At 42.9% G+C, this 12,545-nt stretch overlaps 1 protein-coding gene across 1 annotated transcript; it reads right to left on the bottom strand.

Annotated features, from left to right (window-relative positions):
- Positions 1-5,804: 5,804 nt before the first annotated feature.
- Positions 5,805-11,316, bottom strand: OOSP2 (oocyte secreted protein 2). The gene is made up of 4 exons (XM_042232641.1): positions 11,312-11,316; positions 10,521-10,641; positions 9,429-9,532; positions 5,805-5,958 (listed from the first exon to the last, which is right to left on the bottom strand). The coding sequence occupies exons 1-4, from the start codon at positions 11,314-11,316 to the stop codon at positions 5,805-5,807; spliced, it is 384 nt and encodes a 127-aa protein (XP_042088575.1).
- Between the last annotated feature and the right edge of the window lie 1,229 nt (positions 11,317-12,545).

The raw sequence follows: 12,545 nt of genomic DNA, 5'->3' as shown, positions 1-12,545 counted from the left end.
GGAAGATGGATGGGAAGGCTTGAGGACTGGAGGTAGAAGTTATTTGCATAGTAAGAAGAGACATCACCGACTCAGTGGACATGAATTTGAGCAAACTCTGGGAGATGGTGAAGGACAGAGAAGCCTGGCGTGCTGTGGTCCATGGGGTCTCAGAGTTGGACATGGCTTAGCAACTGAACAAGAGCCAAAATCAGATTATAAGAGCAGTGTTGATGGTGGAGGTGATTCAATACTTAACCCCACAAGGGGACTGCAAATAGAAAATATAAGGGAGACCCGCAAGGTAACGATTACTCAAGAAAGTAGGTTTGCTTAACCACAGAACCAAGCGGGTTTGCTCGGCAACAAAACCCTGAAACAGAACCCTAAGACGTGCCCCAAACACTAACGCAGTGGTGGCAGAGGCCCACACCCTGCCCCAGTGAGCTCGGCAAGTTAAGGGTCCCGAGGACAAGCTCCCTGCACACATAAAAAACAATAATGTATGGAAAGGCGGCGTTCCAAAGCGACAGAGGCTCACTGTACCGAGACCTGAAATAATTTCCCCACGGTGCCACGACCGTCCTAGCCTGAACATGTAGGGACAAGGAAAGGCCGCGGCCCAGCCTGGAGGGGGAGCCGTCGGTGCAAGTGTGGCGTTGACTCAGGAATGAGGAAGAGAGAGGCTCTTTTGCCCTCTCCATGTGCCCTTTGATGATAAAACTGTAGCCCATTCAAGTTCTCAGGGGGCAGCCCCCTGTCGCTCACCTGCTTTCAGCCTCATACGCATCCTATTCTAATAAACCACTTCTTATCTATCACTTTGGGCTCGCTGAATTCTGTGTTGAGACAGAAAGCACTAGAGCTCTTCGGAGGCCCCTCAAAACGCCACGGAGCAGTTTCAGTGTCTGGAGTGGGGAGGGTGGTCGTGCTCATCCTCACATTCAATTCACGCAGGCTTAGAACGGTTAATTAGTTCACAAACATAGAAGTGAAGTGGATGCCGATTGTACTTGAAATGCATTTAAGGAATGCTAGGTAGCAGACACTGTTCCCAGTGCTCCACATGGATCCACTCGTTTCCTTCTCACAAGGCCTGGGTGTTCCGGGTTACCATTAACCCAGTTTTATACGGAAGAATGGCACAGAAGGGGGCTTGAGGTGTGCGTTCGACCCCCGGGTCGGGCACCACACCCCAGTGTGCTGGCCTGGAGAATCCCCGTGGATGGAGGAGCCTGGCGGGCTACAGTCCGTGGGGTCGCAAAAAGAGTCAGACATGGCTGAGCGACTCAACAGCCGAAAACTGGCACAGAAATGTCAGCCAGCTTTCCCAGCAGCCCACGGGAACCAGTCGAACTACGCGCAGAACTCAGGCTCTGGGTCTAGTGAGGTCATGGTCCTGCCTGTTCTCCCTGTGGGACTTTGCTTTCACCTCCTTTCCCTTTCAGAGGTGTCCCCGTTTAGAAGACAGATTGTCACCCTAAATGAACAAATGTCCTGACACCGGTGATGGGAAGATTAGAGCAAAGAGAGAGGGCGGAAGGGAAGATTCCAAACACGATCCCTAGGGAGGTCCCAGGACCCGAGGGGACGGTGCAGGACTGATCCCCGGGTCGGGGCAGGAAGGCCTGCGAGAAAGAGAAAGCTCACAGCCACCTAGGCGAGGTCCTGGTTCTAGAAACCAGAGCCAAGTGGAGAGTGGGTCACAGGTAAGAGCAAGAGGGCCTGATGCCTGACCGAGGGGACAGCTTGCGAAGGGGCTTGCAACCCTGGGATACAGGGTATAATGCGAACGGGGACCCCCACCGGGAAAGCGCGCTGTACAGGAGCTCTGCGGCCAGGGCTGTGAGAGGCAGACCCCTCCCTGCCATGGCAGCAAGCCAAGGGTGTCGCGGAGGCTGCAGCCCCCGCTGACAGCAAGCCAGGAGGCCCGAGGGCACGCAGGCCCGGGAAACCCAGGATGGTGGCCCCAGACGGGTGAGGGGCACTCCGAAGCGATGCTTGTAGTGAGCCCAGACTCTTGCACCTTCTCACACGTGGGAAAGCACCAAATGCCTTGACTTGACATATCTGGCTCTCCTTTAATTAACACCCGTCTTCGGGCGTGCAGACGACTGCCCCTGCTGCAGAGCTTCTGTGTAACGTGGCTTCCCCTCCCCGCTTGCCTCCTTGGAGCAGTTCTCTCAGGGTTTCTTGGGACACTGCCTCTCAGGCTTGAAGTCCTAAATATTCCCATCAAACAGAACATGACCCTCAACTTTTAGGCTGTGAGTATTTTTCAAGTTGCCAGCTGCCAGTGGAGGCTGGAGCAGCAGTTCTGAAGGAAATCCCTGGGCCGAAGGAAGGGACTGAACATCGAGAAGACCAAACGGGAATCGTAAAGAAATGCGAAGCGATGGCAGGAAAAGCTGTGGCCTCCCTGCCTCGTATTAACCAGGGCCACTGCGAATGGAATACTGAAGAAAAAAGAAGGAGCAGAAAGCGCCGGGAAGGAGGGAAAGGAAGAGTTATGAGGAAGCAAACTCCCAAAAGCGGTTCCTTCCATGCACTTGTTTAAATTCGGAGCTGTAGAAAGAGCTCAGAAAGGAAGTTACGTAAACAGTGGGAGCTCGGTTATCTCACCTGTGCGTTTCAGACCCTAGTGCCCACCTCAGAGAACAGTGATCAGGATTAGAGACAGAATGCACACAGAGGTCTTAGCAACTAAGCTCTTCATGTGCACACAAAATAACTGATGAAAATGAGAACTTCTTCACCTCCTTAGAGAGAAGGACTACGGGAAACTGCTTCCCAAAGAAGATTCATAGAGATTTCTTCCCCTGGGGTACAACTTCCCCTAAGTACAAGAGCAAGTGTTTTCAAGGAGGCTGGCTGGATTTTGGTGCTGAAGTATCATAATAAATAAACAAGTTCAAAATTCAAGTTGCTAATTTCCGAAATGAAAAAATAAATCTTTATGTGAGTAAAGCCAAGACTCTAGTTGTTCATTTACAAGGGACCATAGCAGACTGTTTGGAAATAGGTGTATTTCTCAAGGCTTATTTGTCTTAATCCAGTTGCTTAATAGCAACACTTGCATTGTTGGTTTTACCCCTATACCCACCCATGGTGAGGTGTGCACATACCTATAAAATTATGCTCTTCTGGAGACAGTACCTCCATGTTATCTTAACACCTCTGTAAACTCTCCTTGAGAAAAGCAATCAGTTAACCATCTAAGGCCTCTGACTTTTGGAATCTGTTAAATGTGTTTGCTTCTAATTTATAATTCCGCAAGTTTTTAAGGCAGTGCTTGGAAACCGTGCCTTTCTAGAAGTGACATTATTTAGTATAATTTTAAGACAATGAAAGGCTTCCCAGGTGGCTCAGTGGCAAAGAATCAACCTGCCAAAAGAAACTAACCTAAACGAACTTCAGGTTAATGTGAACTGGGAAGTATTCAGCATTAAATATCTAGTATTAATGTCTGCTTGTTGATCTAACGAATATAGACATGTCTAAGAGTCATTAACATTAAGCATTGCGCCTAGGTTTAATATAACACATCTGTTACAAAGTTTTCAGCAAGGAAAGTAACTTGAGTGAAGAAACTTCTAAGAAAAGAAAAGGTAAATGAGATAGGAGATTTCAGATAAACTCTATTAAGAATAATTTTGGGGAATAATGATAATTTGGGAATGTCTGATATGCTTTAGGAATGTCTGTCTAAAATAGTCTCTCCACATTTGGGTACCTTGAATTTCTAGGGTTGTGCTAAGCCAAGTGTTGAAAGTTTATTGAATAGATGGGTCATTTCCAAATAAAATAAGATTCACAATGACCTTCAACCCTATCTGACTGAGTGTTCTAAACCCTTTTGATATTTATTGACAAATCTTATTAAATCAAATTCTAATGAAGCACTTTTGACTTATAGCTGACTTCGGGGTGCTTCAGAGGACCCCTGACCAGGTTCATTTGGTATATGGAATTACATGGGAAGTGTTGTCAAATGAGTGATGGATCTCAGGTTATGCTATACGGCAAATGTTGCTAATATAGATATCCTAGAAATTACATAGAATTCTTAAAATTCTTGTATGTCCTGGTATTCTAATGAGAAACCAGATGGCTTCACAAAGATTAATAAAAGGACTGAATAAACTGGTGAGTATGCTTATAACTTTTAGGGTTTCTATCTGAAAAAATTAGGGGTCTGAATCAGTTTCCAGGTGGAAGGAAAACTTCTATCTTATATCCATATAATATCCAATATTGTACTAGACAGAAGTGGTTAGATTTGACAAAATTCAACATCCTTTCATGATAAAAACTCAATCATTAGACAAGAAAGGAACGTGTGTGTGCGTGCGTGTGCGTGTGTGTGCGTGTGTGTGCGTGTGTGCGTGTGTGTGCGTGTGTGTGTGCGCGTGTGTGCGTGTGCGTGCGTGTGCGTGTGTGCGTGTGTGCGTGTGTGTGCATGCGTGTGCGTGTGTGTGCGTGTGTGCGTGTGTGTGCGCGTGTGTGCGTGCGTGTTGTGTTCGTGTGTATGTGTGTGCATGTGTGTGCATGTGTGCGTGTGTGTGCGTGTGTGCGTGTGTGTGCATGTGTGCGTATGTGTGCGTGTGTGTGCATGTGTGCGTGTGTGTGCGTGTGCATGTGTGCGTGTGTGTGTGTGTGTGTGTGTGTGCGTGGCTTCCCAGGCGGCTCAGTGGTAAAGAATCCGCCTGCCGATGCAGAAGCTGCAGGCCACACACACACACACGTTTACGCCAAAGGTAGGGCCCCATCATGTAAACAACTACACACAACATTTTACTGGCAGTAAGATAGCAGCACTTTAAAAGAAATCCAAATGAAAAATACCTTGGCAAAATCTATTTTCACAAGGATATTGCATCCAAAATGTACATTCAATAAGCAGTTGACACACAGGAAACCATACTCAATACTGTAGTGATCTGTATGGGAAACGAATCTAAAAACCAGAGGATGTATGTATCTGGACAACTGATTCTCTCTGTGGTACAGAAGAAAGTAACACAACACTGTAAATCAACTCAGATAAAAAATAAATAAATGAATTTTAAAGTGGAAGTGAATAACTGATGGCACATGTCACCCTTGTAACTGATACAAGAACTGCCCTGAAATCAGAGTGACCTTTGTTATTGTATTGGTAGACTCTCTCTTTTAGGAAAAAGAAGACAGCATCAGAAATGGTGATAAATATTCATCTATTTTAGCAAATTGCTCTAAAGTGGCAGGATGATTCCACGTTGTCCACTTCAATTATTTCAAGTGTGGAAGAGTCGTGTCAGAAATAAAGGAAAATAAGACCTTCAATTTCAGTTAAGGAGGTGGTTACTTAAATTCTAGACTATAAATCTAATTTCCTTCTTTAATAATAAAATACTTTTAGGACTCGACTTTACTGAATAATAAAAAGAAAGCCCCCTCAAGTTAAAGTATCCTCCAGGGAATTAACATGTTAAATGTTAGTCTCTGGCACATTCACAGAGACTATACACTCATGTAGATTCCTATTTTTTATTAAAAAAATAGATTTAGAAAATATTTATTAGAAGTTTATATCAATTAAATCCTATTATTATCACTGAAGACCTATTGCTGAAACTACTCTGTAAAACTAAAAATTTTAAATGGGTAATAGAATTATCTAATAGTTAAACATTAAATTAGTAAGACATCCCTAAAATTGTCCAAAAAATATAACTTCACTGAATCAGGACCTTCACTGAATTAGGAGTTTTAGTGACCAGATATCTAAGGAAAGGTTTATACCAATTCTTTTGTCTGTAAAACCATTGTTTTTCCAACACAATTCATGGTATCAATTTCAAGTTAAGTATGGAGTCAGTCTGACTAGAATTTAATAATCCTAACTCTTCTGGTGTTGTCTTAAAGTCAGCAATGAAGGGACTGGGATCCAATTTTACTTCATTTTCTGTAGAAACTGGCATCAGCCACACTGACTTCCTAAAGAGGAGAGAAACAAAAGCAGGTAGGCTTGGCATCCTTGGTACCGGTTCTTCCTGAATCTGAACCTGGGATGAGGTGCTCTTCCTCCTGTTTAATATCATGATCGCTTTTAATACGGGGATTTATGGGCGCAGGATAGGGTCTTTACCCTCTAGGAAACAGATGACTTGCAATGCTTGCCTTAGTTGAGTATCAAAGTCCCCAGTAAAACAGACTTAGATAAATGGATCCTAAGAACAATAAAAGTTGTCAAAAGCTTATCTGACCCAGTGTACTGGCGTTGGAGGTGGGGTGTGTGTGTGTGTGTGTGTGTGTGTGTGTGTGTAGCAGTAAGATTCATGCACCAAAAATCTAATCATATGCCTTTGTTAGCCTAATCTTCATTCTTTCAAGAACAGTAGGTGCAGACAGTGTAATAATTATGATCAAAAGAGAAATGCTGTAGTCGTCGCCATTATTCTGGGCGCATACGGAGCAGCAAGAGCCCCATGGGATTAGGTGAAACATTTTCACACTACTCTAAGCATTGGCCAACACAGAGGAATAAAAGTGTGCGTGCATACTCAAAATCAAATCTTAGTTTCTATTCAAGGGTCGGGTACTTCCCATAATAGCACTAAATCCCTTAGCGTTGGTTTTTCCACGTGAAGATAAGTTAAAGGGAAGCTCTACAGTGTTCAACAATGTGGTTGTATTTAATGCCACTGAGTTATACCCTAAAAATGGTAAATTTCATCTTACATACATTTTACCACAATAAAAAATACCAGTTCTCCATCACTTCTAAAAAAGGGACCCTGATGATGTTAAAATATGCTGCACATTTGCTCTAAGCGCAATTCTTTTTTCATGTCAGCTGTTGTTGTTTAGCCGCTAAGTCATGCTCAACTCTGTGTGACCCCACAGACTATAGCCCACGAGACTCCTCTGTCTATGAGATTTCCCAGAAAATAATACTGGAGTGGGTTGCCATTTCCTTCTCTAAGGGATCTTCCCAACCCAGGGATTCAACCTGCATCTCCTGCTTGGCCAGCAGATTCTTTACCACTAAGCTACCTGAGAAGCCCACGTCAGCTATTTCCATATATTAAACAACAATAGGATGGGATAAACTAGAAATCTCTTCAAGAAAATTGGAGATACCAAGAGAAAATTTCATGCAAAATGGGCACAGTAAAGGACAGAAACAGCAAGGACCTAACAAAAGCATTAGATATTAAGAAGAGGTGGCAAGAATACACAGAAGAACTATATAAAACAGGTCTTCATGACCTGGATAACCACGATGGTGTGGTCACTCACCTAGAGTCATGAGTGTGAGGTCAAGTGGGACTTAGGAAGCATTACTACAAAGCCAGTAGAGGTGATGGAATTCCAGTTGAGCTATTTAAAATCCTAAAAGATGATGCTGCTAAAGTGATGCACTCAGTACGTCAGCAAATTAGGAAAACTCATCAGTGGCCACAGGACTGGAAAAGGTCAGTTTTCATTTCAATCCCAAAGAAGGGCAATGCCAAAGAATGCTCAGACAAGTGTATGATTGCATTCATTTCTCATGCTAGCGAGGTAATGCTCAAAATCCTTCAAGCTAGCCATCAACACCACGTGAACTGAGAACTTCCAGATGTACAAGCTGGATTTGGAAGAGGCAGAGGAACTAGAAATCAAATCGATTACACCTGTTGGATCATAGAGAAAGCAAGGGAATTCTAAGAAAAGATCTACTTCTGCTTCAGTGACTACAGTAAAACCTTTGACTGTGTGGATCACAGCAAACTATGGAAAATTCTTAAAGAGATGGGACTCTCAGACCACTTTACCTGTCCCCTAAGAAACCTGTATGCAGGTCAAGAAGCAATAGTTAGAACCAGACATGGAACAATGGACTAGTTCAAAATAGGGAAGGAATACATCGAGGTTGTATACTGTCACCCCGCTTTTTTCTTAACTTATATGGAGAGGACATCATGTGAAATGCCAGGCTGAATGAATCACAAGCTGGAATCGAGATTGCTGGGAGGAATATCAACAACCTCAGATATGCAGGTTAGACACCTGCCTATCTAACCTACAGGTTAGACACCACTCTAATGGTAGAAAGTGAAGAGGAACTAAAGAGCCTTTAGTTGAGGGTGGAAGTGGAGAGCGAAAAAGCTGGCTTAAAACTCAACGTTCAAGAAACTAAGATCATGGAATCCAGTCCCATCACTTCATGGCAAACAGAAGGGGGGAAAGTGGAAACAGTAACAGATGTTTTTTCTTGGGCTCCAAAAATCACTGCAGATGGTGACTGCAGTTATGAAATTAAAAGACACTTGCTCCTTGGAAGAAAAGTTGTGACAAACCTAGGGAGCACTTTAAAAAGCAGATACATCACTTTGGTGACAAAGATCCACGTAGTCAAGGCTGTGGTTTTCCCAGGGGTCATGTATGGATGTGAAAGTTGGACCATAAGAAGGCTGAGCACCGAAGAATTGATGCTTTTGAACTGTGGTGCTGAAGAAGACTCTGGAGAGTCCCTTGGTCTGCAAGGAGATCCAACCAGTCAACCCTGAAGGAAATCAACCCTGACTATTCACTGGAAGGACTGATGCTGAAGGTGAAGCTCCGATACTTTGGCCACGTGATGCAAAGAGTCAACTCACTGGAAAAGACCCTGATGCTGGGAAAGATTGAAGGTGCGAGGAGATGAGGGTGACAGAGGATGAGATGGTTGGATGGTGTCACCGACTCGATGGACATGAGTTTGAGCCAGCTCCAGCAGGCAGTGAAGCAGAGGGAAGAAAGCCTGGCGTGCTGCAGCCCATGGGGTCGCAAAGAGTCGGCACAGCTAAGTGACTGAAGAACAAAACAAGGATGATTTTTCTTGTGGTTTTCAGGTCGTCTCTAAGATTTGTCCCTCGGGTTTACAGCACTCAATGTGAATATTTCAGTGACACGGTAAAAGTGTGTAGGATATACTATGTCCTTTTGGGATTCAATCTCTCAGTTCTACAAAATTGCAGAGTGCATTCAAAGGTAGTCTGCAAAGGCTTTCCTTTCATATATGTCTGTGAGTTGGTAATTAAAATGAAAATCTGGTTTTCTCTTAACTTTTTAGTCATTTACTCTCCTAACATGGAATTGGACCATAAAATATATCAGAAAAAAATATTATGAAGGAGAACACATTGAAAGATAACATGCTTGATTCTTCCATTTACTAAGGCGACTAACGATTTGCTTTGCAGTTCAGTTACTGTAGAATGATCTAGGTACACAAGATTGTATAAAGTTTTTATTCTAAAATTAATATTACATTAAAAAAATTTTAAACATACTCAAAATATTTTTAAGTGCTAATTTGGTGTTTGGACTTATGCTTATAGGCAAGTCGTGTCATAGTCTCTACAATCTATGCTTCTGCAGAAGCGCCTGGTAAGTAAAGGTGAAACTAACATTCAGAGGATCTGGTCTACTGGACTCACCTAGAGGCAGAACACTCCAGAGGGATTTTCTGAGGGCCATAACGTATATTCCTAGGGTTAAAATATAGCTCTGTTTGAAAAAGGAGCACCTCCTCTGAAACAGCCTAGAAGAGAACAAAGGTTAAACAGAGGAAATTTCTGGTAACACTGGAGGCATAGACACATAGGACGCAGAAAAGCATTCAAGACTGCAGCGATGGCTACTGACTTTCAGGCCCGTACAAAACCCCACAACCCACTGGGGCCAGAGAGAAGTGCGATCTGTGAGAGTAGATTTAAAGTACCTGGAAAAAAATAAACTGTTACTCAGAAATCTTTGTCATTCACTAACAAAAAGGTTTTCACTAGATCTTCTGAGAAAGATGATTTGGAAATCAAATAACAGAGTGGCTTCAAACATAAGCTTTGAAAGGCACTCTTCTTTGTTTGGCATTATCAACTAACCACCAACTGGCTCTGCACCCCTGGGCAAATTGTTAAAATACCTCCCGAAGCTCTAGCTCCCTCACGTGTGAAGCAAAGACAACATCGATTTCATAGGCGACCGTCGTGATTAGGCCGTGGCCCCAATACTTCTGTAGTATAAACCGTAAGCTGTTTACATCTGGGAGTCAATGAAAAGATAACACCCCAGGATGACATCACAGGTTTAAGATTTGTGCCTTGCAAAACCATTTAGAGATTTTATTCCACATTTTCTTCTAGGCCCCATATACACACGCGTCCTTGCAGAGCGTGGCCATCTATTGTTGAGTACGAAAGATCTTCCCAGAACTAGTGACCTCCCACGTTAGGGAGAGTGAATGGAATTTAAACCATCTCTTAAGCTTTAGTGAAATACAACAGAACCCGAAAGACAGCTTAAAAGCAGCTCCCTGACCAGCTGCAAGTCTGTGCTACATATAAGGTCTTGCGGCTGGAGAGCGTCAACATTCAGCAACTAAGGAATTACACAGGCCTCTACCTTACTATAACTGGAAGCAAAATTCGTTCTTAAAGAAAAACAACCAGGACAATAATTTTAGCACCAGGCAGAAAATTCTGAAAAAAATATCTAGAGGTTATTTTTTAACAGATACGCATTATTCTTACCCTTCTTATCCTGATCCCACATTCATAGACAGGGTATATAAAATCATACATATATGTTTGTATCGGAGTCATGGGGCAGCCTGATCCCAGATATAATTCATCAGCAAATATATACTGATTTCTGTACGCACATGGGCTGACAGAGACCGTCACATGGAACGGCTTACTTTCACTGCAGAAAGAATCATATGAGAAAATGTAAGCCGTGTATTTACCTTAAGGAAAAGCCCAAAGAATATTGAACTATACTTTGTGATTAATTAAACAGTGTTTCTTTCTCTGGTAAAGGTAATAACTTCAAGAACAGCATGTGAAGGGTTTCCGTATTACCAGGATTTTCCCAAATATCTGCGTAATTATGTCCTCAAATATGTAAATTTCAGTTATTTCACAAGGGAAAAAAATCAGTGCATAAGAACATCATCTTTCAGCTCTCTGTCTCCTCTTAAAGGAATTAGGTTCCAAACAGAATGATACAGTTCGGGTTACACATAAGGGGACAGAAGTATTTCGATAAATTCCAGTGCATTAGAAGAGGAGTGATACATTCCAAGTAACAAGTTTAAAGAGGGAAAAGGATAAGGCAGGATTCATATTTACAGCAACTGGAACCAGATACAGTCATGTTCACAAGAGGAAATCGTCTGAATAGGGAAAACGCATGTCTGGAAGCTTCATGAAAGTTTTAATGTAAAACCCTTTCTTCTCTGCACTAAGAACTTCAGTAAATCAATAATAATCACTCTTCCTAATCGAGTCACTTTCCCTTCGGAAATGAAGCAAAAGCGTACTGCATTCTGACTGTGCTAGACAGTCGCTAAAGAGAGGTTTTCAGGGGATAACCAGAGTTGCGTTTCAGAAGCCCCTCTACTGTTCAGAAGGAAAGCAAACACGTACTAGCTTCAGCATTTACAGATGTGTGATAAGTAGCTGGGAAGGCATAAGAGACAAGATTGCAAAGCTTCCAAACTGAAGAACAAAATAGAGTGGACAGAAGTAAGCAAATTTCAAATAATCTAGAAAAAAAAACAAAACAAACCAAAAAAGATAAAAGCAGTATGTTGCAAGTGTATTAGCAATCATATATGGCTGGACGGCATCACCGACTCAACGGCCATGGGCTTGGGTGGACTCCGGGAGTGGGTGATGGACAGGGAAGCCTGGCGTGCTGCAGTCCATGGGGTCGCAGAGTCGGACATGACTGAGCGACTAGCTGAATGTAAATGAACAAGTGTCCAAAGCTAAATGAAACGTAATGTAAAAGGGACAAATAAACAACATGCTCCAGACCAATGAATAACAGCGGAACGAAGAAATAAGTTATAATGTATTTATGCAATCAACTGCTACACAACATGGAAAAGTATAGTTATACCTATAAACATATAAATGTAAAAACAATTGTGAAAAAGAAGCAAATCACAATACAAACTGTATAGATCTATTGACATCAATGACAGAAACATTTTTAGAGGAATTTTTTCCAAGGAAATAGACTGTTCTTGGCCAGTATCGATCTTGTATTTATTAAGGCATTAATCACAACCCAAAACATGACGCTCAAACTCATCTGATACAACCTCCTGTTTTACAAAAGCTAGAGTCACAGGGCCTACATCTTATCTTCTTATTTTGACGATAATAGGAAATAGCAACCCACTTCAGTACTCTTGCCTGAGAAATCCAACGGACAGAGGAGGCTGGCGGGCTATAGTTCATGGGCTGGTAAAGAGTCGGACACAACTGGGCGACTAAACAACCAACAAGCAACCGTAATGACCCTATCGTCCAAGCCAGAGTGAATCACTGCCTTGAGCATCGGTTTCATTTCTTAACTGTATTTGCAACAAGGCAGAATGTGTGCGCGTACTCCAATTGGAGCCCTTGCTGAGAGTGCGATCTGCCTGCAGGACTGCTACATGAGCAGAAATTGAAGCCCTCCCCTTTCTTAAAGCAGAAATTCCGATACTGTGTATAAAACAGGCAACTAACGGGAGCATACTGCACAGACCCGGGCCTCTCCCC

Source organism: Ovis aries, chromosome 15 (assembly GCF_016772045.2).
Source record: "Ovis aries strain OAR_USU_Benz2616 breed Rambouillet chromosome 15, ARS-UI_Ramb_v3.0, whole genome shotgun sequence".
Lineage (NCBI taxonomy): Eukaryota > Metazoa > Chordata > Mammalia > Artiodactyla > Bovidae > Ovis > Ovis aries.
The sequence above is the reverse complement of the archived record's forward strand: the minus strand, read 5'-3'. Positions and strand labels throughout refer to the sequence as shown.

Coding starts and splice junctions, on each gene's coding strand:
- OOSP2 (XM_042232641.1), bottom strand. Junction 9,533..10,520: donor GTGGGATCAGGATAAGAAGG/GTAAGAATAATG, acceptor GTTCTCTTCTAG/GCTGTTTCAGAGGAGGTGCT. Junction 5,959..9,428: donor CTGGAGTGTTCTGCCTCTAG/GTGAGTCCAGTA, acceptor TCTCCTCTTTAG/GAAGTCAGTGTGGCTGATGC.